Source organism: Rattus norvegicus, chromosome X (assembly GCF_021556685.1).
Source record: "Rattus norvegicus strain SHRSP/BbbUtx chromosome X, alternate assembly SHRSP_T2T, whole genome shotgun sequence".
NCBI lineage: Eukaryota > Metazoa > Chordata > Mammalia > Rodentia > Muridae > Rattus > Rattus norvegicus.
In genome coordinates this window covers 62,865,796-62,891,882 of record NC_141554.1, presented here as the reverse complement: position 1 = coordinate 62,891,882, position 26,087 = coordinate 62,865,796, and the positions used below count along the sequence as shown (strand labels likewise).

The following is a 26,087-nucleotide window of genomic DNA, read 5'->3' as shown; positions in this document are numbered from 1 at the left end:
CACATTGGACCTCACACAATAATAGTGGGAGATTTCAACACCCCACTCTCATCAATGGACAGATCATGGAAACAGAAATTAAACAGTGATGTCGACAGACTAAGAGAAGTCATGAGCCAAATGGACTTAACGGATCTTTATAGAACATTCTATCCTAAAGCAAAAGGATATACCTTCTTCTCAGCTCCTCATGGTACTTTCTCCAAAATTGACCATATAATTGGTCAAAAAACGGGCCTCAACAGGTACAGAAAGATAGAAATAATCCCATGCGTGCTATCGGACCACCACGGCCTAAAACTGGTCTTCAATAACAATAAGGGAAGAATGCCCACATATACGTGGAAATTGAACAATGCTCTACTCAATGATAACCTGATCAAGGAAGAAATAAAGAGAGAAATTAAAAACTTTTTAGAATTTAATGAAAATGAAGATACAACATACTCAAACTTATGGGACACAATGAAAGCTGTGCTAAGAGGAAAACTCATAGCGCTGAGTGCCTGCAGAAAGAAACAGGAAAGAGCATATGTCAGCAGCTTGACAGCACACCTAAAAGCTCTAGAACAAAAAGAAGCAAATACACCCAGGAGGAGTAGAAGGCAGGAAATAATCAAACTCAGAGCTGAAATCAACCAAGTAAACAAAAAGGACCATAGAAAGAATCAACAGAACCAAAAGTTGGTTCTTTGAGAAAATCAACAAGATAGATAAACCCTTAGCCAGACTAATGAGAGGACACAGAGAGTGCGTCCAAATTAACAAAATCAGAAATGAAAAGGGAGACATAACTACAGATTCAGAGGAAATTCAAAAAATCATCACATCTTACTATAAAAACCTATATTCAACAAAATTTGAAAATCTTCAGGAAATGGACAATTTCCTAGACAGATACCAGGTATCGAAGTTAAATCAGGAACAGATAAACCAGTTAAACAACCCCAAAACTCCTAAGGAAATAGAAGCAGTCATTAAAGGTCTCCCAACCAAAAAGAGCCCAGGTCCAGACGGGTTTAGTGCAGAATTCTATCAAACCTTCATAGAAGACCTCATACCAATATTATCCAAAGTATTCCACAAAATTGAAACAGATGGAGCCCTACCGAATTCCTTCTACGAAGCCACAATTACTCTTATACCTAAACCACACAAAGACACAACAAAGAAAGAGAACTTCAGACCAATTTCCCTTATGAATATCGATGCAAAAATACTCAATAAAATTCTGGCAAACCGAATTCAAGAGCACATCAAAACAATCATCCACCATGATCAAGTAGGCTTCATCCCAGGCATGCAGGGATTGTTTAATATACGGAAAACCATCAACGTGATCCATTATATAAACAAACTGAAAGAACAGAACCACATGATCATTTCATTAGATGCTGAGAAAGCATTTGACAAAATTCAACACCCCTTCATGATAAAAGTCCTGGAAAGAATAGGAATTCAAGGCCCATACCTAAACATAGTAAAAGCCATATACAGCAAACCAGTTGCTAACATTAAACTAAATGGAGAGAAACTTGAAGCAATCCCACTAAAATCAGGGACTAGACAAGGCTGCCCACTCTCTCCCTACTTATTCCATATAATTCTTGAAGTTCTAGCCAGAGCAATCAGACAACAAAAGGAGATCAAAGGGATACAGATCGGAAAAGAAGAGGTCAAAATATCACTATTTGCAGATGACATGATAGTATATTTAAGTGATCCCAAAAGGTCCACCAGAGAACTACTAAAGCTGATAAACAACTTCAGCAAAGTGGCTGGGTATAAAATTAACTCAAATAAATCAGTTGCCTTCCTCTATACAAAAGAGAAACAAGCCGAGAAAGAAATTAGGGAAACGACACCCTTCATAATAGACCCAAATAATATAAAATACCTCGGTGTGACTTTAACCAAGCAAGTAAAAGATCTGTACAATAAGAACTTCAAGACACTGAGGAAAGAAATTGAAGAAGACCTCAGAAGATGGAAAGATCTCCCATGCTCATGGATTGGCAGGAATAATATAATAAAAATGGCCATTTTACCAAAAGCAATCTACAGATTCAATGCAATCCCCATCAAAATACCAATCCAATTCTTCAAAGAGTTAGACAGAACAATTTGCAAATTCATCTGGAATAACAAAAAACCCAGGATAGCTAAAGCTATCCTCAACAATAAAAGGACCTCAGGGGGAATCACTATCCCTGAACTCAAGCAGTATTACAGAGCAATAGTGATAAAAACTGCATGGTATTGGTACAGAGACAGACAGATAGACCAATGGAATAGAATTGAAGACCCAGAAATGAACCCACACACCTATGGTCACTTGATTTTTGACAAAGGAGCCAAAACCATCCAATGGAAAAAGGATAGCATTTTCAGCAAATGGTGCTGGTTCAACTGGAGGGCAACATGTAGAAGAATGCAGATCGATCCATGCTTATCACCCTGTACAAAGCTTAAGTCCAAGTGGATCAAGGACCTCCACATCAAACCAGACACACTCAAACTAATAGAAGAAAAACTAGGGAAGCATCTGGAACACATGGGCACTGGAAAAAATTTCCTGAACAAAACACCAATGGCTTATGCTCTAAGATCAAGAATCGACAAATGGGATCTCATAAAACTGCAAAGCTTCTGTAAGGCAAAGGACACTGTGGTTAGGACAAAACGGCAACCAACAGATTTGGAAAAGATCTTTACCAATCCTACAACAGATAGAGGGCTTATATCCAAAATATACAAAGAACTCAAGAAGTTAGACCGCAGGGAGACAAATAACCCTATTAAAAAATGGGGTTCAGAGCTAAACAAAGAATTCAAAGCTGAGGAATGCCGAATGGCTGAGAAACACCTAAAGAAATGTTCAACATCTTTAGTCATAAGGGAAATGCAAATCAAAACAACCCTGAGATTTCACCTCACACCAGTGCGATTGGCTAAGATCAAAAACTCAGGTGACAGCAGATGCTGGCGAGGATGTGGAGAAAGAGGAACACTCCTCCATTGTTGGTGGGATTGCAGACTGGTAAAACCATTCTGGAAATCAGTCTGGAGGTTCCTCAGAAAATTGGACATTGAACTGCCTGAGGATCCAGCTATACCTCTCTTGGGCATATACCCAAAAGATGTCTCAACATATAAAAGAGACACGTGCTCCACTATGTTCATCGCAGCCTTATTTATAATAGCCAGAAACTGGAAAGAACCCAGATGCCCTTCAACAGAGGAATGGATACAGAAAATGTGGTACATCTACACAATGGAATATTACTCAGCTATCAAAAACAACGAGTTTATGAAATTCGTAGGCAAATGGTTGGAACTGGAAAATATCATCCTGAGTGAGCTAACCCAATCACAGAAAGACATACATGGCATGCACTCATTGATAAGTGGCTATTAGCCCAAATGCTTGAATTACCCTAGATCCCTAGAACAAACGAAACTCAAGACGGATGATCAAAATGTGAATGCTTCACTCCTTCTTTAAATGAGGAAAAAGAATACCCTTGGCAGGGAAGGGAGAGGCAAAGATTAAAACAGAGACTGAAGGAACACCCATTTAGAGCCTGCCCCACATGTGGCCCATACATATACAGCCACCCAATTAGACAAGATGGATGAAGCAAAGAAGTGCAGACCGACAGGAGCCGGATGTAGATCGCTCCTGAGAGACACAGCCAGAATACAGCAAATACAGAGGCGAATGCCAGCAGCAAACCACTGAACTGAGAATAGGTCCCCCGTTGAAGGAATCAGAGAAAGAACTGGAAGAGCTTGAAGGGGCTCGAGACCCCAAAAGTACAACAATGCCAAGCAACCAGAGCTTCCATGGACTAAGCCACTACCTAAAGACTATACATGGACTGACCCTGGACTCTGACCCCATAGTTAGCAATGAATATCCTAGTAAGAGCACCAGTGTAAGGGGAAGCCCTGGGTCCTGCTAAGACTGAACCCCCAGTGAACTAGTCTATGGGGGGAGGGCGGCAATGGGGGGAGGGTTGGGAGGGGAACACCCATAAGGAAGGGGAGGGGGGAGGGGGATGTTTGCCCGGTAATCGGGAAAGGGAATAACACTAGAAATGTATATAAGAAATACTCAAGTTAATAAAAAAAAAACTTTAAAAAAAAGGGGGAAAATATTCATAGGAGGGGATATGGAAGCAAAGTTTAGAGCAGCAACTCAAGGAGTGGCCATTCAGAGCCTGACAAATATATATATATAGCCACCAAACTAGTTAAGATTGATGAAGCTAAAAAATGCATGTGGAAAGGGACAAAAAGAAAAAAAAAAAAAGAAATACAGGACAACACAGGTAATCTAGTAGAAGTCCTTAAAGAGGAAACACAAAATTCCCTTAAATGATTACAGAAAAATGTAACCAATCTGGTGAAGGAATTGGACAAAACCACCCTGGATCTAAAAATAAAAATAGATACAATAAAGAAATCACAAAAAGGGACAACCCCAGAGGTTGAAATCCTAGGAAAGAGAACAGGAGTCATAGGCACAAGCATCACCAACAGAATACAAGAGATAGAAGAGAGAATTTCCAGGGCAGAAGATACCATTGAAAACATTGACCAACTTTCAAAGAAAATGTAAAAATCCAAAAGCTCCTAACCCAAAGGTCCAGGAAATCTAGGACATAATGAGAACATCAAACCTAAAGAAAGCAAGTATAGAAGAGAGCAGAGAATCCCAACTTAAAGGGCCAGTAAATATGTTCAAAAATATTGCAGAAGAAAACTTTCCTAACCTAAAGAAAGAAATGCCCATAAACATAAATGAAGCCTACAGAACTCCAAATAGATTGGACCAGAAAAGAAATTCCTCTTATCACATAATAGTCAAAACACCAAATGCAAAACACGAAGAAAGAATCTTAAAAGAAGTAAGTAAAAAGGTCAAGTAAAACATAAAGGCAGACCAATCAGAATTACACCACACTTCTCAACAGAGATGATAATAGGCAGAAGATTCTGGGCAGAAGTCTTACAGACCCTCAAAGAACACAAATGCCAGCCCAGGCCATTATATCTAGGAAAACTCTCAGTTAACATAGATGAAGGAATCAAGATATTCTAGGACAATACCAAATTTACACAATATCTTTCCACTAAACCAGCCCTACAAAGCATATTAGATGGAAAGTTCCAACATCAAGGAAGAAAGCTACACCCTAGAAAAGGCAAGAAATTAGCTTTCTTGCAACAAACCACAAAGAAGATAGTCACAGAAACATAATTCCACCTCAAACAACAAAAATAACAGGAAAAAAGCAATCACTATTCCTTAATATATCTTAATACCAATGGATTCAATTCCATAATAAAAAGACATAGACTAACACACTGGTTAAAGAGGGCCCAGGAATTTGCTTCATAAAGGAAATACACCTTAATGACAAAGACAGATAACACTTCAGTGTAAAACTCTGGAAAACAAATTTCAAAGCAAATGTTCTCATGAAAAAACCTGAAGTTGACATTCTAATATTGAATAATATTGACATTACAAAAGTTATCAAAAAGTGTAAGGAAGGAAAATTCATATTCATCGAAGGAAAAATCCACCAAGATGAACTCTTGATCCTGTGTATCTATCCTCCAAATGCAACTACATTCATAAAAGAATCCTTACTAAAGCTCACAGCACACATTGCATCTCACAAAATAATATTTGGAGATTACAACACTCTAGTATCATCAATGGAGAAATGATGTAATCAGAAACAAAACAGAGACATGGAGAAACAAACAAGTTATGAACCAAATAAATTTAACAGATATCTATAGAATATTTCATCATTAGACAAAGAATATACCTTCTTCTCAGCACCTCATGGTACCTTTTCAAAAATTGACCACATAATTTGTCACAGAACAGGCCTAAATAGATATAAGAATATTGTATGAATACTATCAGATCACCACAGACTAAGAGTGGTCTTCAATAACAACAAAAATGAGAGAAAGCCCATATACGCATCGATGTTGAATAACAATGTACTCAATGATAACTTGTTCAAGGAAGAAAGTAAAGAATTTAAAGACTTTTAGAATTTAATGAAAATGCACAAAATACCCAAACTTATAAGACACAATGAAAGTAGTCCTAAAAGAAAATCTTATAACTCTGAGTGTCTCCAAAAAGAAATTAGTGAGAGCATAAACTAGCAGCTTGACTGCACACCTAAAAGCTCTAGAACAATAAGAAGCAAATACAGGCAAGAGGGGTAGATGGCAGGAAATAACCAAATTCAAGACTAAAATCAAGCAAGTAGAGACAAACAGAACTATACAAAGAATCAACAAAACCAGGAGCTGGTTCTTTGAGAAAATCAACAAGATGGATAAACCTTTACCCAGACTAACCAGAGGGCACAGAGAAAGTATCAAAATTAAAATAATCAGAAATGAAAATGAAAAGGAGACAGCAAAATTGGAGGAAATTTAAAAAAAAATCATCAGATCCTACTACAAATGCCTATGGTCAACAAAACTAGAAAATGTGTATGAAATGAACAGTTTTCTAGACAGATACCAGGCACCAAAGTTAAATCAGTATCAGATAAACTATCTAAATAGTCCCAAGACTCCTAAAGAAGTAGGAACAGTTATTTAAACTCTCCCAAACATAAAGTCTAGTAACAGATGGGTTTAGTAGAGAATGCTATCAGACCTTCATAGAAGTCATAAAAGCAATACTTTCCAAACTATTGCACAAAATAGAAACAGAAGGAAAAGTATACAATTCCTTCTAGGAAGCCAAAATTACTCTTATAACTAAACCACACAAAGACCCACAAAAAAGAAAATTTCCCTTATGAACATCAATGCAGAAATTCTCAATAAAATTCTCTAAAAATGAATCCAAGTACACTTCACAATGATCATCCATCCTGATCAACTGGCTTCATCATCCCATGGATGTAGAGATGGTTCAGTATACAGAAATCCATCAGTATAATCCACTATATAAACAAACTCAAAGAGAAAAAACCTGATTAACTCATTAGCTGCTAATAAATCAATTTGAAAAAATTCAACTTCCCTTCATGTTAAAAGTCTTGTGACAATGGAAAATTCAAGGCCCATACCTAAACATAGTAAAAGTAATACACAGCACACCATTAGCCAACATTAAATTTAATGGAGAGAAACTTGAAGCAATCCCACTAAGATCAGGGTCTAGAAAAGGCTACGCACTCTATCCCTACTTATTCAATATAGTACTCCAAGTCCTAGCCAGAGCAATCAGACAACAAAAGAGGACAAAGGGATACAAATTAGAAAGGAAGAAGTCAAAATATCACTATTTGCAGATGAGATGTTAGAATAATTAATTGATCCCAAAACTTCCACCAGAGAGCTAAGCCTAATAAACAACTTCAGCAAAGTGGCTGGGTATAAAGTTAAATAAATCAGTAGCTTTCCTCGACTCAAAGGATTAACAGGCTGAGAAAGAAATTAGGGAAAGTTTACCATTCACAATAGTCAAAAACAACATAAAATACCTCATTTTGACTCTAACGGAGCAAGTGAAAGTCTGTATGACAAGAACTTCAAGTCTCTGAAGATGGATATTGAAGATCTCAGAAAATGGAAAGACCTCCCATACTCGTGGATTGGCACAATTAATATAGTAAAAATTACCATTTTACCAAAAGCAATTTACAGATTCAGTGCATTCTCCATCAAAATTCCAACTCACTTCTTCATAGAGTTAGAAAGACCAATTTACAAATTCATTTGGGATAACAAAAAAAAAAAAAAAAAACAACTGAGGATAGTGAAAACTATCCTCAATGATAGAAAAATTTTTGGGGGAGTCACCAACCCAGACCTCTAGCTGCATTACAGAGCAATAGTGAAAAAACTCTATGGTATTGGTACAGAGACATACAGGTAAATAAATGGAATAGAATTGAAGACCGAGAAATGAACCCACACGTGTATGGTCACTTGATCTTTGACAAAGAAGCTAAAACCATCTGGTGGAAAAAAGAGAGCATTTCAACATATGGTGCTGGTTCAACTAATTGCATTCAGTATGTAGATGAATGCAAATCAGTCCATTCTTGTTGCTCTTTACAAAGCTCAAGTCCAAATGGAACAAGGACTTCCACATAAAACCAGATACACTCAACTAATAGAAGAAAAAGTAGGGAAGTGTCTCAAACACTTGGGCAATGGGAAATTTTCCTTAACAGAACACCAATGTCTTATGCTCTAAGATCAAGAATCAAAAAATGGGAGGTAATAAAATTGAAAAGCTTCTGTAAGGCAAAGGACAATGTCATTAGGACAAAATAGGAACCAACGGATTGTGAAAAGGTCTTACCAGTCCTACATCTGATAGAGGGCTAATATCCAATATATACAAAGAATTCAAAAAGTTAGAATCCAGAGTGTCAAATAACCCTATAAAAATGGGCTTCAGATTTAAATAAGAATTTTCAGCTGAGGAATATTGAATGGATGAGAAGTACCTAAAGAAACGTTCAACATCCTTAGTCATTAGAGAAATGCAAATCAAAACAACCCTGAGATTCTCCCCTCACACCAGTCGAAATAGCAAAGATCAAAAAATTCATGTGAAAAAAGATGCTGGTGAGGATGCAGAGCAACAGGAATGCTTCCTCATTGTTTGTGGGTTACAAGTTGGTACTACCACTTTGGAAATCAGATTAGAGGGTCCTCAGAAAATTGGACATAGTGCTACCTGAGGACCCAGCAATACCACTCCTCGGCATACACCCAAACGATACTCCAATATGTAACAAGGATACATGCTCCACTGTCTTCATAGCAGCCTTATTTATAATAGCCAGAAGCTGAAAAGAACACAGGTGCCATTTAACAGAAGAATGGATACAGAAAATGTGGTACTGATACACAATGGAGTACTACTTAGATATGAAAAATAATTACTTCTTGAAATATACAGGCAAATAGATGGACCTAAAAAATGTCTTAAGAGAAGTAACCCAATCTCACACACACACACACACACACACACACACACACACACACACACACACGATACGCACTCACTGACAGGTGGATCTTAGCCCAAAAGCTGGAATTTCCCAATATACAATACACAGACTACATGAAGCTCAAGAAGAAGGACAATCAAAGTACAAATGCTTCAGTCCTTAAAAGGGGCAACAAAGGTATTCATAGTTGTGGATATGGAGACAACGTTTGGAGCAGAAATGGAAGGAATGTCCATTCAGAGCCTGCCCTACCTATGGATCCAGCCCATATTCATATAGCTACCAAACTAAGACAATATTGCTGATGCCAAGAAGCTGACAGGAGCCGGATATAGCTCTCTCCTGACAGGCTTTGCCTGAGCATGAAAAATACAGAGGCAGCCAACCATTCATCTGAGAGTAGATTCACCATTGGAGGAATTAGATAAAGGTTTTAAGGAGCTGAAAGGGCTTGCAACCCCATAAGAAAAACAATACCAACCAACCAGATTTCCCAGGTAATAAACCACTACCCAAAGAGTATACATGGGCAGAACAAAGGCTTCAGATGCATACGTAGCACCATTGGGAGAAGAAGCCCTTGTTTCTGCCCTAGATGGACCCCCAGTGTAGGGGAATCTCTGGACTGGTAGACAGGAAAGATTTGGTTGTTAAGGAGTGGGAATACCCTCATAGAAAGGGGGAAGGGGACATAGGATAGGGGAAGGATAGGGACATAGGTTTGGGAAACCAGGAAAGGAGATAACATTTGAATTATAAAGAAAAAAGGAAAACATTAAAGAACATATAAGAATGCATCACATTGTAACAATCAAATGTTGAGAGAAATATGTAAATAGCAATATATTCAACTCTTCAAAACAATATAAGTAATTCACATGCAAAGCTCACAGCTTGTGATTCTACTAAAATGAAAATATTAAAATTAACAAATACATTAATTTTATGAAATTTTAAATTTATGAATATTAAAATTTTAACATATTTCATATTTTAAAGTCTGCTATGATTCATCAAAATATTTTTCTTGGCCTTTGAGCTGGGAATCATCTTCATTTATTTAGATTATTTTAGGCTTTGCATTTTCATAATATTCCAGATTCCTTGGATGTTTTCTCTCAGTAATTTTTTAGATTTAACATTTCCGTTGACATATCTATTTCATCTATCATATCCTCAATGCCTGAGATTCTTTCCTCTGTATCTTCTTTTCTTTTGGTGATATATGCTTGCATCTGTAGATCCTGTGGATTTTCCAAGATTGTTTCATTTCCAGAATTCCTGGTTTGAGTTTTTATTTATTTCTTCAATTTTCATTTTTGGTGTTTCAATAGCTTTGTTCATTTTCATCATCTAATTGCATTTTTCTTGCATTTCTTTAATAGATTTATTCATATCTTCAAATTGCTTATATTTTCCTTACTTTCTTTGAGTAATTTATTAATTCCCTCTAAATGTTTGTTGGTGTCTTCCTTGATTTGTCTTAAAGATTAGTTCATTTCCTCTTTAAAGAACACTGTTGTCTTCATAAAGTTGGTTTTAATGTTGTTTTCTTGTTCTTCAGCTGGGTAGGAATATTCAGGATTTACTACATTAAGATACCTGGGCTGTGGAGCTGACATACTGCCTTGAATATTATGTCTAGGTATCTGGGTATGTGGTAATTATTAGTCGAGGTGTTGATTTCTGAATTTTATTTCCACTTGTTTTGTGTGATTTTATTTTATTTTATTGGATGGCTGTTTTGTTCTTGGTTTCTGTTTTCTCTCCTATCTTCTAGCCAGGGTGGTCTGTGGTTGAGTAGAAGGTCTCTGTTGAATTGGGCATTCTATTTCTGATGGCCAGGATGCCATTCAGAAATTTCTCCAGCATGTAAAAGTCACATTAGACCCATAATTTAAAAATGGAAGAGGAGGAGGAGGAGGAAGGGGAGGAGGAGGAGGAGGAGGAGGAGGAAGAGGAGGAGGAAAATGATTTTCTTCTACAATTCTCAATCTTATCAAACTTTCACTTACTTCATTTTTGACTCAGTTCTCAATAACAAATTCATGAATAGGCAAAAGAAAACACTTGAGGAAATATTTCACCCATAAGAATCTGAAACTTCAGGCTGAACAGAATGGAGTGATGGAGCTGATGTTTTCCCTTTCAGAGAAAGATTTTCCCTTAATATGTAGAAATGTGATGCAGAGTACAAGAGGTACAAGAGTATGTCTTGTAGAAAAACCTAATTTTTTTTTCCGATTCTGGGGATGGCTTCTTATCTGTAAATGATGTACTTTAGCTTATTACCCCAGCCTTTCATTGAAATATAGTGTAAAGGGTAGCCTAACCCCAAACATTGGTAATTAAATTTCCCTTTGCTTAAGTGCCTAAGCACCACACTTCTGATACCGCTTAGAAACAAAGTAAATTATAGAATACATGTATAGCATTTTCTAGAATTTGATGGTAGGGGAAGGTCTCTTTAAGAGTATCGATTACATAATCACATTCTGTTTAGGAAGAACCTTGGGTGAATCTCAAGATTCCTCCATAACCAAGGCAGGCTCAGAGACTCAGGTGGTCCTGAGACAGGTTTGTTGGTGATTGTTCTATAAGGGAGGATTGAAGAGTATCGGGGTCTTCTCTCCCAAGAATCCTAATGATGTTGGGCCCTCTCTTAGCCTCTGTCGTTCATTTAACCCCCAGTAATCTACTCTCTTATGATTTTTTCAGAATTGTGACTGCAGCAGCGATTCTGGCCAAGGTAGCAAGGGATAGCAACTTCTGGCCAGAATACAAAAAGCCAAGGTCTGTTCAAGGACGTTGCCTAGTGAGGTAATGCCAGATATCAACATGGACTACAAACTTTATAGCGTAAAAGTCTATGTCATGGTGGAAGACAAGCAGTGGAAAGACATAGGCACTGGACAAATTTCATCCAAATATATCGAATGGCACCAGGGTGCATGCCTGCTTGTTCACTCAGAATTAGATGGGTCACCAATTATGGAGTGTAAGATACTTCCGAACGTCCCCTATCAGAAACAAGGGGAGGTAATCATTTGGTCTGAAGCTAAGAACCATGGCATGGCAATACATTTCCTGGAACCAAAAGGTTGTCAAGAGATCTGGGAAGACATCTGCCAAGTTCAAGGTAAAGATCCAAAGGTAGAAATCACACAAGATCTTACTGATGATTTAGAAAGTTTTGAAGATCTGTCACTAAGCTGGAAACGGGTTGAGATGTCAAACTATGAACTCGATACCCTTAAAAACATTGCAGAGTTATTTCCTTTTGTCTTTGAAATGCCCAACCACAAGGAAAGGCTGGCAGTGGTCTTAGAAAATGAAGGTTACATTAAAAAATTGCTACAGCTTTTCAAAACTTGTGAAAAATTGAAGAACATGGAAGGCTTATACTATTTGCATAACATCATTAAAGGAATCCTGTTTCTAAATGATACACATTTATTTAACATCATGTTTTCTGATGAATTTTTTATGGATGTGGTAGGATGCCTAGAATATGACCCTGCTTTGGATCAGCCAAAGAAGTACAGGCAATTCTTGACTCAAAATGCTAAATTCAAGGAAGTTATGCCAATAACACACTCCCAACTTAGGAAAAAAATACAAGAGACCTACAGAATGCAATATATTCATGATATTGTGTTGCCTACACCATCCATATTTGAAGGGAATCTTCTTTCTGATCTTACCACTATGATTTTTTTCAACAAAATTGAAATAATTACCATGCTGCAAGAAGATGAACATTTTCTGCTCGAAATTTTTGCTCAGTTAAAAGATAACACTGTAGGTGATGAAAGACGACATGAATTGTTATTATTTTTCAAGGAATTCTGTGCATTTGCTAAGACATTACACTCTCAAAAGAAAAATATGTTATTGAAAACACTAATAAAGCTAGGAATCATGAGTGCTCTGAAAGTTGTAGTACACATGCATGATTACCAAATACAAGTAGCTGCTTTAGAACTATTTGCTTGTCTGGTAGAGTATAGTCCACGCCTAGTCCGAGCTTATGCAATGCAAGAAGCTCAGAACAGTGAAGATAATGATGACCTTCTCCTTAATATAATGATCAACCAAATGATCTGTGATTCTGATCCTGAATTTTCACGAGGCATCATTTTGACAGCAGTTCTTCATGATCTTCTTAATCCAGAAAATATGCGTGTCACAGTTAATGGATATGAAAGAAAGGGATTTCTGAATTTCTTCTATAAACGTTGCATGAGGAACCTTATAGCACCAATTTTGTCTACAACAGTAGAAAATGATAGCAATGATAATAGGGGTTACATCTGCCCTGATAATTATCAAAATGCACAATTGCTTGGAGCGATTTTAGAAATACTCACATTTTGTGTGCAAAACCACTCAATGTACATAAAACATTATATTATGAGCAACAACTTGCTCAGCAGAATCTTGGTGCTGATGAGTTCAAAGCACACATTTCTGATTTTGTGTGCTGTCCGTTTTATGAGAAAAATGATTGGCCTTAAAGACAAAATTTACAGTTTGTACATAATTAAGGAAAATCTGTTTGAACCAGTTGTAAATGCTTTTATGTATAATGGACATCGGTACAATATGTTAAATTCAGCTATTATTGAGCTATTTGAATTTATAAGAAAAGAAAACATCAAGTCTCTCATTGCAAACATTGTGGAAAAATTTTTTATGGCTTTTGAATCAATTGAATATGTCCAGACCTTTAAAGGTTTGAAAACTAAGTATGAAGAGGAGAAGAAAAAAAGTCGAACAAGAAGGAATTTACCTAATATAATATACTCAAAAATATACTGTGGACATACAAAAGATATAGAGTTAAAAGGCAAGGCAGACACAAGTTGTAGAAGAATCACAGAAGGAGGAGGAGGAGGAGGAGGAGGAGGAGAAAGAGGAGGAGGAGGAGGAGGAGGAGGAGGAGAAGAAGAAGAAGAAGAAGAGGAGGAGGAGGAGGAGGAGGAGGAGGAAGAGGAGGAGGAGGAGGAGGAGGAGGAAGAGGAGGAGGAGGAGGAGGAGGAAGAGGAGGAGGAGGAGGAGGAGGAGGGGGGAGAAGAAGGTATTCTACCAATGGGAAGTAACTTTACAGGTAAATGTGACATATTTATGGAAATTAAAGGCAAAAATGAAAGTGAAAACAAAATAGAACGGACCAAACGAAAATCATCTGAAGCCTTTGAAAATTTTCCATCTAATGGTGATGCTTTTCCTAAAAGAATGGGTCAGTCACATTGTAGCAGCCTTGTTTCTTTGGTGGATTACCCATATGATTCTGATGGTGAGGATGATTATGATCCATATAGTAATGATGAAGATGAAGAGCCCCCCGAAAAAATGCCTAATCTCAGTACATGAAATACTGTGAGGCCCTTAACTCCAAGTTCAAATACAAATTTATAAATATTACAAACTGAAAAATCGAATTTAAAACAACTTTCTTGTATGACTTTCAGATACTACAGAATTCAAAGGAAAAGTAATGAATAAAGAGCCTCAAATTTATATAAAGAAAACTTCCTGTAATATAGACACATAGTACAAAATAAACTGTAGCTGAGTGATAACTTTTAGTCAAGAACATCTTCAGCAGCATGGTTTGGGAGGAAGAGTGTTTGATAAATTAATACAATTTTTTGCTAAATTATTTATATTAGAAGTAACTCCAAAGGTTTCATTGCAAAGAACACTTTCAAAAAGGGGTTTATCAATGGCATTATTTTCATAATTTGAAGTTTATTTAAAGTATGTTTCATTTTTATAGATGACAAAATTTTATTAAAGTAAGAAGGGTGAGACTTCTCAAAATTTCTATGAAGATTTATCAGAACTTCAGCATTATAAATAATAGGGAAACAACATTCAGTGCAGTTCATTGTATATTTCCATTAATAAAATGCTAAGCTCGATATTTAAGGAGATGTTGTTAAAGCATTTATTTTTTTGATATGTAATATCAATTATCAGTTTCAATATTTGTAATATTTGTAATGTTATTCTGAAAGGTTCTTCAGGTGATAAAACAAGGCATGTCAAATATACAGTAGTGAAAGCTAATGAAGCTCTGTCCTTTTTTCTAGAGTTGTAGGTACATACTAGAAACACAAATACACATACACACACATTCACAGTCATACATATTCATATACATACACACATATACATTTCTAATTGCTGGAAAATAACTAACAAAAAGATATTAACAAAAGAAAATTTAACTCTTCTTACAGTGTGAGGGGATACATTCCATCCTGGCAGGGATTAGACGGTTCAGTTCTAGGAGGAATCTAAATCATCCTGTCACATTACACCCATAACCAACAAGCAACTAGATGATTTCTGAGGATCAATTAAATTTCTCTTTTTATTTAGTTTAGAACATCAGTCAGTGGTACAGAGTCACATATATTCAAGGTGGGGCTCCCAATCTCAATTATACAAGTCTATAAGCTGCCTTAAAAATATGCCAAGAAGTTTTTCTCCTAAGTATAGTTTCTGTTAATTATTAACTATTGTTAAGTATCCACCTGCCTACATAACACCTAAGCATTTAACTATTTATTTGACTCCTAGCATCCATATGGTAGATAGGAAACATGTTTAAGTCTAGTTCCCTTAGGTATTGCTGCCGTAATTTAGACTGTATTTGCAATTATACATATGATACAGACATACACATAGGTGAACCACACATGTGGTTTTCACTCTTGCGTGTGTGTGTATGTGTGTGAAAAGAAATGGCTTATGGCTCTAGAAGGAGGAACCCAGAAATGGTGGGAGAATCATGTTAGCAGATGGCCAAGCAGAAAGTTGACAATCACATTTTATCCATATATAAGGAGAGAAGGGAGAGAGAGAGAGAGAGAGAGAGAGAGAGAGAGAGAGAGAGAGAGAGAGAGAGAGAGAGAGAGAGAGAGAAGAGAGTCCTATAAGTAAGGAGAACCTATACACTCTCAAAGCCAACCATTGGTGATGTTCTTCCTTTAGCAAAACTTTACTTTCTAATGATTCCATACCCTTCACAAACATTGCCACCAACCATCGGCCAAGGAGGGGACAGTTTTATGGATATGACAGTCTTCTTCTGCCCTCTTTCCCCATAGGCCATAAGCTATGTCATGATGTAGTGTGACAAAATTTTTCCTGGGGAGATGAAACACACATATATATATATATATATATATATATATATGTGTGTGTGTGTGTGTGTGTGTGTGTGTGTGTGTGTGTGTGTGTGTGTGTGTGTGTGTTTATTCATCCCAGACAGGGAACCCACAACAGAAAAAAGTACAGATACTACCTAAGTTCAACTAGGTGATCTAATGGTTTTTATTGGGGTTATTTACAGAAATGTGGGTAAGCAGAAATGGCACAAAGACAGTTGTATCACCAAGTCCCATTCCAGCAAGGGTGACAGGTCACAAGTGCTAGAAACCTGGGGCACATTGTACAGCCTGAAAGCAACACAATAGATTGAGAGTGTCATTTTCATTCAGTTCTGTTGGTCTGAATCTCTTTCAGGAGGCTTGTTTGTTTTTTGCTTCTTGCAAGCAGCTGACCTGGTGTCAGAGAATTCTTTGAAGGTTGTCTTGTCTGAGAGTGAGACTCTTAACAATATCTTACTTGTTATTGATATTTGTTCTTTAAGTACATTATATCTTGACTATATTTTCCCTTACTTCCATTACCCCCAGAACCCTTCCCCATCTCTCCTCTACCCTAAATCCATTCCTCCTTTGTTTCCCTTCAAAACAAGAGAAGGCCTCACAGGAATATCAACTGAATGTTAAAGAACAAGTTACAATAAGGCCTACACCCTCATATCAAGGTTGGGCAAAGCAACCCAGTAGCAAGAAAAGGGTCCCCAACACAGGCAAAGATGTCAACGTTACATAAACATCCTTCTGTGTAGTTCTGTATGGATGTATATCAGCATAGTTCCTAGAAGAAACAAACACCAAGGACATCCAAACAGTTACCAGCTACAGCACAATCCACCAAAGTCAATATCAATTTAGGTGGCATCACAGACCACTGAATTAGCTATGGCCTCCAGTGATAACATTGACCACAGATATCAACACAGCCCTCAGATACAAAAGAGACCATGGACACTATCATTGCTCTCACTGAAGTGGCCTAAGATGCCATCTCAGGCCATGTTGATGTTCCATGTTCCATTCTTCAACTAAGGACCATGTTGGAGTCTTTGGTCTTGCTGCAGCTGAAGGCCACATAATATACAAGGCCAGTGTTAAGACTGAATGTCAGGTGGATATCCATCATCTATGCTGCTACCTGAAGACATGTTGAGCTCATATGGTCAAGATGTCACCAGGAATCATGTTGATGTGCATGGGCTGAAATGCTACTTGAGGCCCTGTGTATATCTCAAATCTGTGTTGGTGCCAATGTTGATGTTGGTATCCATGGTCGTGCTGTTACCTTCAAAGGCTATGGGGATATCCATTGGCTGTGGTACCACCTAAAAACTTGTTGATGCCCGTGGACTCTGCTGACACCAGAAACCATGTGGAGGTCTAAGATCCATTCTGCCACTGGATATAAAGGGAAAGGAAGCTTCTTTTGCAGTGGTACCTGACTGCACATTCACAGATTAGAACGATAGACATAGAACACTTCTGTATACTCATCTCTTCCACATTCCAATAAAAGAAACAGTCTAGACAGATAGCTATTAAAATAACTCTTAAAATAGTTACAGGAATGCAGAAGTAATACTCTTCACAGTTGACAGATTCTGGTGTGGGGCAAGGAAGGACTCCGTTTTCTATAAGGGGCTAGACATGGGGAGTTAGACCACATTAAGTATATGAGCAAGAGAAATTTAACATAGTATTGTTTTTCTTTTCTCTTCCCCCCTTCTACTCCTTCTCCTTTTCCTCCTCCTCCTCCTTCTTTTATTTTGAGGGAGGTCACAAAGTTTGAAGAAGTTCTGGGAGGTCTTGGAAGTGAATGTCCTTGTGTTCTATTAAGTGTATTTCAAAATATTAAAAAAATATTATATTAAAAAAGAGTCACAGATACATCATACTTCTGATATTTGGTGTGCTACAAGAACACAAACCACAACATATATGCATATGACTTCCTTTAGATGCATACAGGGTCCAATATTGTTGCTGTAGTCTCTGTGAGCTCCTCTGAGACCTGTTTAGTCGCTTTTTTCATCTGTGCTCTTGTAATTTCTTTGACTCCTCTGGCTCCTAGAATCTTCCAAACCCCCTTCTTCAGGGATCCATGGGCTTTGCCTAGTTTTTGGCTGGTTGGTAATGCCTCTCTGATGAAAATTGAGCTTGGAAATTATCTATTGAGTATAGCATACTATCATTAGAAATCATTTCATTGATTTTTGTTTTTGTGTTTTGACAATCATACTTAGTTCTACCATCATTCAAGATGAGTTTTTTCTAGTTCTATCGATTTGCTTTTAAATTTCATAATATTTCTAAACAGCTGATTAATACCCTATTGTGTAGACTTAACACATTTTTTTATCTGTTCTTTGCTTGATGGACACCTAAGTTATTTCCAAGTTCTGTATATCACGAATAAAGTAGCTATGAACACAGATGAACAGAATTCTTTGTGGTAGGATGGAGTGTCTTTTGGGTACATGCCCAGATGTGCTTTGGCTGGGTCACGAGGTAGATCAATTTTCCATTTTCTGAGGATCTACCATATTGATTTTCAATCTGGCTATAGAAATTTGTATTCCAACTAGCAATGAAGGAGCATTCCCCTTGCTCCAAATCCTTACAAGCATGAGCTCCCATTTGAGTTTCTGATCTTAGCCATTCTCTAATGGCTAAGGGTTTTGAGCATTGCTGCAAATGGTTCTTAGCCCTTAGAGATTCCTCTGTCATATTTTTTGTTTAGCTATATACCCCATATTTTTAAATTAGGTTAGTTGATTTGTTGCTATGTAAATTCTTATGTTCTCCATGTATTTTGGCTATTAGCCCTCTGTCAGGTGTATCTTAGGTGAGGGTCTTATCTCATTCTGTATGCTATCAATTTATCCTTTTGCCAGCATCTTTTACCTTAGAGGAAATTTTCAGTTTTCTGAGGTCCCATTAATTAGTTATTTATATTAATGATTTACTGTTGTTTTTCTGTTCAGGAAGTTGTCTTCTGTGCCAATGTGTACAAAGATTTCCTCAAATTCTCTTCTATTAGATTTAATGTATCCATTTTATTTTGTGATCCTTTACCCAATTTGACTTGAGATTTATGCAGATGAAAAATATGGATCTACTTGCATTCTTCTGCATTCTGGTATCCAGTTAGACTACCACCATTTTTGAATCTGCTTTCTTTTTCTTATTGTGTATTTCTGGTTTCTTTATAAAAAAAATCAGTTGCCCATAAGTGTTCAAATGTCTTGGAATTTGATTCAATTCCATTGATTATCCTGTCTGTTTTTATGCCAATACCATATGTTTTTTTTTTAAATTATTATAGCCCTGTAGTACATTTTGACATAGGGGATGGTAATAACAGATAACAGTTAACAGATAAATTAGGTAAGGAAATCAATTTAGGACATATACAAAAAATAAATTGGCAAAGCAAATAAAAAGATCAGTAATAGATACTTGAGGAATGAAGAAAATAATCTTTAGGAAAATTGAGGACTACAAAATTAATCAGGCTGAAATTAAATGTGTCAATCAATTAAATAAAAAGAGAATTAAAACATCATTGACAGATACAACATACAGAAGACTAAGATTCAAGGATGGGGATTTAAGATCAAGTCAATAATACATTAAAAGTTAACAAACATGAATATTTCTAAGAATGCTGGATGGAATTCATTGAAGAAGTCAAACCTAAGAAACCATGGGATATCTTAAAGTGCCAGAATAAAATCTAAAGTCATTTCAATTTATTCAATGAAATAATGCGAGAAAATATTAAACATACTGTGAAAGTAATTGATACTGAGAGCACTGCTCGGTGAAGTATTATATTAAAAGTATTATAAATGCAACCAAAAGATTGATACTAAAGTCTAGAAGGAAAAATAACTCATTCACAAATCCCATATTTTATGTTTCAAAAAAATTTAAGCTATAGCTTAAGCCCCTATTTTATTTTGATACTACAATAATTCTTGTCCTATTGCACAACACATGTTTATAAAATACACCGGAATTGTATCCAAGGGACAAAAAATTTATGCAGGTCATTTAATGAACTATTATTTACTGATAACAGGATCAACTTTTTTTAAGGAAACCACAGTTAAATATTTTTCCACAAAACTGGTAAAAGTTTTCTTGTGTATTTCTTCACATTCATTTATCATGTAGTCTGAGATAATGTCATTTCTAATCAATCATATCACTTCATGTAACTAACTTTTTGATTTTATTGTATGGATTATTTTGCACGTTTATTACACACTACTAATAACAATTCAGAGACCTGAATTCAGGGTGATATGGTCTTTTGGTTTATTGTATGTTTAGTTATTTTTCCAAAGCAAATGTTTTTTGGATTCAAAGTTATTTGGGAATGCCAAAAGCATAGGAAATATTTAATATCTTTTATAGAACTGATCAAGGTTTCAAACATTCCAAGAGTCTACGGAACACAAGTTAGACTTAAGTTTCACCCTGGCCCAGTAAAGACAGGAAAGAATTCAGGAATGATTCTGATATCCTTAGATATTATTGTTGCATTGTTAATAGGTACATGTAATACCAATATACTAATAAAACTTGAGAAGCAGCTTCAAACTCAACCAGGCATATGATGTGGGGAACTGTCTCTGTTTTATCTCTCTCCCTGAAGCAAGAGAAATTTCTGTAAGGTAAATAAAGTCATCAGAACTTCAAAGTATAGCTATAGAATTTATACACAGAAATTTGGGTGGGCAAAGGTTACCATCATTGTCTTCACTGAGGCCATAGGTTTTGCAAGTATATAAACATAAGAATTCATATGATTTAAAAATTGGACAGCTCATTTTTTTTGGAAACTGCATTTGCACAAACTTTAAAATATACACTATTAATAAATATAAACTTTATATTCTTAAAATATAAAATTTTTTTGAAATTTAAGGTGTGTTAAAATCATCTAAAATTTGGAGAAAAGCAGACAGCATAAACCATATGAATATTCCAACTAAGATAGTAAAGTCAAGGGTGAAGCTAAGAAGAGCATACTGACAGGAACCGGCTATAGATGTCTCCTGAAAGACACAGCCAGAGCATGTCAAATACACAGGCGAAGGTTAGCAGCAAACCACTGAGCTGAGAATGGTACCCCTCGTTAGAGGAGTTAGAGGAAGGATTGAAAGAGTTGAAGGAGCTTGCAACCACATAAGAACAACAATGCCAACCAACCAGAGCTCCCAGGGACTAAACCACTACCCAAAGACTATACATGGACTGACCCATGTCTCGAGCTGCATATATACCAGACAATGGCCTTGTTGGGCACCAGAGGAAGGAGAAGTCCTTGGTGCTGCCAAGATTGGACCCCCCAGTGTAAGGGAATTTCCGGGAGGGTGAGAAAAAGGGTGGTGGTGAATGGGGAGGGTAATGCCCTTATCAAAGAAGGAGGAGGGGGTAGGGAATAACATTTGAAATGTAAATAAAGAAATATCCCCAAAAAAATCTTCATAGAGAAAAAAGTGGTTAGATCCAAGATTGCAGATCCAACATAACCCAAGGGCAGTAAGCTCATAAGACCAGCCAGAAGCACAAAGTACATAGACAAAACTAGCTGCTATAAATATTTCTACTACTACCATTTCTAGGATCCAGTGGAAAAAAAAGACTAGTGCTGATTCAATTAGAAAAATGCAAATTGGCCCATTATCCTTTTTTGATCTATATTATTTTTACTGGATATTTTATGTATTTACATCTCAAATGCTTTACCCTTTCACTGTTCCTCTTTCTCCCCTCCCCCCTTGTTTCTATTGGGTTTCTCCTCTTCTCGTCCACTCACTCCCACCTCAACAAACTGGCATTCCCCAATACTAAGGAAAAGAGCTTTCACAGGAATAAGGACTTCTCCTCCTATTGATGCTAGACAATGACATCCTCTGCTACATATGCAGCTGGAGTACCCCGATGTGGTGTTTGTTTGGTGGTTTAGTGCCTTGGAGTTTGAAAGGTTTAGTTGGTTGATACTATTGTTCTTGCTCTGGGGTTGCAAATCCTTCAGCTCCTATAGACCTTTCTCTAACTTCTCCATTGGAGTCCGTACGCTGAGTCTGATGGTTAGCTGCAAGCATCCTTGTCTATATCAGTAAGGCTCTGGCAGAGGCCCTCATGAGAAATCCATATCAGGTTCCTGTCAGCAAGCACTTCTTGGCATCAGTAATAGTTATTGAGTTTGTTGGCTACATATGGGATGGATCGCTAGGTGGGGCAGTCTCTGTGTGGCCTTTACTTCAGTCTCTGCTCCACTCACTGCTCTTGTATTTCCTCCCATGAGTATTTAGTTCCCACATCTAAAAGGAACTGATGCATCCACATTTTAGTCTTCCTTATTCTTGAGCTTCATAAAGTCTGTGAATTGTATCTTGACTATTACAAGCTTTTGAGCTAATATTCATTTATGAGTCAGTACATACCATGTGTGTTCTTTTGGGACTTGTTTACTTGACTCAGGATGATATTTTCTAGATCCATCCATTGCCTAAGGATTTCATCAAGTCATTGTTTTTAATAGCTGAGTAGTACTCCATTGTATAAATGTACCACATTTTCTGTATCCATTCCTCTGCTGAAAAGATCTACGTTCTTTCCAGCTTCTGGCTATTATAAATAAAGCTGCTATGAACATAGTGGTGCATGTGTCCTTGTTATATGTTGGAGCATATTTTGGCTATATGCACAGGAGTGTTATAGCTCAGTTTTCAGGTAGCAATATGTCCAGTTTTATGGGGACATGCCAGACTGATTTCCAGAGTGATTATAACATCTTGCAATCCCACCAACAATGAAGGAGTATTCTTTCTCCACATTCGTGCGAGCATCTTCTGTCACCTGTGCTTTTGATCCTAACCATTCTTACTGGTGTGAGGTGGAATTTCAGGGTTGTTTTGATTTGCATTTCCCTGATGACTAAAGATGTTGAACAGTTCTTTAGGTACTTACTAGCCATTAGAGATTCCTCAGTTGAGAATTCTTGGTTTAACTCTGTATCCCATTTTTAATAGGATTATATGGTTCTCTAGAGTCTATCTTCTTGAGTTCTTTGTGTTATTAGATATTAACTCTCTATCAGTTGTTTTCTCAATCTGTTGGTTGCTATTTCTCAATCTGTTGGTTGCTATTTTGTCCTAAAGACAGTGTCCTTTGTCTTACAGAAGCTTTGCAATTTTATGAGGTCCTATTTGTTGATTCTTCATCTTAGAGCATAAACCATAGGTATTCTGTTCAAGAAATTTTCCCCCCAAAGTACAACAATGTCAAGCAACCAGAGCTTCCAGGGACTAAGCCACTACCTAAAGACTATACATGGACTGACCCTGGACTCTGACCACATAGGTAGCAATGAATATCCTAGTAAGAGCACCAGTGGAAGGGGAAGCCCTGGGTCCTGCTAAGACTGAACCCCCAGTGAACTAGACTGGTGGGGGGGAGGGCGGCAATGGGGGGAGGGTTGGGAGGGGAACACCCATAAGGAAGGGGAGGGGGGAGGGGGATGTTTGCCCGGATACCGGGAAAGGGAATAACACTTGAAATGTATATAAGAAATACTCAAGTTAATAAAATAAATTAAAAAAAAAGAAATTTTCCCCTGTGCATATGTGTTCAAGGCTCTTCCCCACCTTCTCTTCTATTAAACTCATTCTTATCTTGTATCCTTGTACAAAGCTCAAGTCCAATTTGATCAAAACCCTCCACATAAAACCAGACAAAGTGAATCTAGTAGAAAAGAAAGTGGGAAATATCCTTGAACACATAGGTAGGAGAGGTCCTTGGTGGTGTGAATACTTGATGACCCAGTGTAGGGGACATCAGATCAGGGAGGTAGGAGTGGTTGGTTGGTGGTGGGAACACCTTCATAGAAGCAGGAGGATGGGGAAGGAGATAAGGGTTTTCTGGATGGGCAAATGGGAATGGTCATAACATTTGAAATGTACATAAATAAAATACCAAATAAAAAAAGAAAGAAACCGCCAATAAACTTGTTAAAAAAATAAAATGACTATAGAATACTGTCTATTTTCTAAAAAAGAAAATTTAACACGAATTTCTACTTCTTCTTATTCTTCATGCCATTCATTTCATAACACTTTAAAGTTTATATAATTTTCTACTTAATTATTACCAAATATATTATGTATTAAATATACATAAGTATGCACTAAGTAACTCCTTTTGATTTTAGTCTGTTGTTTGTCACTGAATTGGCTTTGTTTCTAAGTTTATTCATAGCAATCCTTTCACTAGTTCAATTTTTTTTCAAAAACAGAAAATGATATTTTATGAATACAGTGGTGAAAATATCAAGTATTATGCTCTAAGAAACACAATTATATTTTCATTATTTTTATTTATGCATACCAATTTTTTTCCAGTCGATGAGTATCAACCTTGGGTCCTTACACATGCTATGTAAGGTTTCAACAACATCTATCATAGGCCAACAAAAAGAAATAGTTGGTTGTTGCCATTTTAGTCTGCTTGGGATCTATACTTGGCCTTGAATATTCTGAAATGTTATGATATGACAGAATTATATCTCCAGGTCTCAAATGCAACAGAAATACATGAATTGAAAAACAGCTCATGAAGTGTTACCATTCTCATTTCCCACTTTTTTTGAGAGTGGTTTGGTTCCTGCTGATTGAACCAAAGGTATAATAAATGCTGAGCAAAGTCTCTACTAGTGATTGGTACTTTCCAACCCATAGACAGAACAGTTTAAAATAACAAATATTACCACTATCTTGTGGGTTTCTTTTTTCCCACCCCCATCCCAGGTTGCTTTTGGAGGATGAAGAATCAAAAACATTAGCATTGCCTAACTCATACTTAGCTTCTAAGGGGTATTGGCCATGGAACCATGTGCCATGAGCATGTTATTAATCTGCTGCATCCCTGGCCCTAAATTTTTCAAATAGTTCACTAGATGCATATTTTGAACCCATATAGCATACAAGAAACGTAAGTGCAATGTACAAAATCAAAATGGCTCCAAAAATACATTACATCCTGGGAATAGCAATTCTAAAATGGTTGCCATCTTTTCAGAAACCACAAAGGACCATAAAAATGCAATGGAGTTGTTATTTTTTCAATCTTTCATGTCAACAGAATGCAATACCCAAAAAATATTTTATTCAAACTGGGAATGAAGTAATGTTTACCATCGTAAACAAATGTGAAATAATTTGTTGCTATAGGAAGTGTGGTAATCTTATCTCCAGAAGTCCTTAAATTGAAAAGAAATACTATTTGACAGGAACTAAAAAGAACAGGAATGAGAGGCATGCATGATCAAAAGAAGGCTGCATGGACAAGGTGGTGTCAAACACTTGTGGGAGGTAATAATTAGAGGCTTGCACATGAAATAGAAAAGTCATTGGACAAAGTGGAAATATCCACTGATTGGAGGAAGTGATGGCAGCCTAGAATTAAAACATAAGAATTTATATAGCATCCTAAAAGCTGTATTCTGTTCATTAGGTTTAGTCTAGAATCAAAATCCTGCCCATAAGCCCACTTACTTGACATAATCTATTTTGAAGAGTGTGGAGGAAGGTTTTCTTTTATGTTGCTATAAATAAAGAAATAAAATAAAAATTTATAATGAATAATTTAAAAAATTTTCAAGCCCTACAGATGGCTCTTTGAGTAAAGGCACTTGCTGCCAATCCTAATGACCTGAGTTTAAATTCAGTAATTCATTCTGTGGAAGGAAAAAATAAACTCTCTCAATTCCTTTCCCCTCCACATGAATACTTTACAGTGCACACAGATACATTTTATACATATACATTCAAATAATTATGATAAAAATTTAATCAAAAAGAATGGATGTATA

At 36.7% G+C, this 26,087-nt stretch overlaps 1 protein-coding gene across 3 annotated transcripts; it reads left to right on the top strand.

Annotated features, from left to right (window-relative positions):
* Positions 1–11,840: 11,840 nt before the first annotated feature.
* On the top strand, positions 11,841–14,399 carry Ppp4r3cl3 (protein phosphatase 4 regulatory subunit 3C like 3). 3 transcript variants are annotated; one of them, XM_087601219.1, is made up of 2 exons: positions 11,841–13,957; positions 14,102–14,399. In XM_087601219.1, the coding sequence occupies exons 1-2, from the start codon at positions 11,847–11,849 to the stop codon at positions 14,397–14,399; spliced, it is 2,409 nt and encodes an 802-aa protein (XP_087457345.1). In that variant the 5' UTR covers positions 11,841–11,846. The 3 variants fall into 3 exon arrangements, with proteins under 3 accessions (XP_087457345.1, XP_087457346.1, XP_087457344.1); XM_087601220.1 differs by having other exon boundaries at positions 11,856–13,903; positions 14,069–14,399; XM_087601218.1 differs by having other exon boundaries at positions 11,862–13,906; positions 14,093–14,399.
* Positions 14,400–26,087: the final 11,688 nt, after the last annotated feature.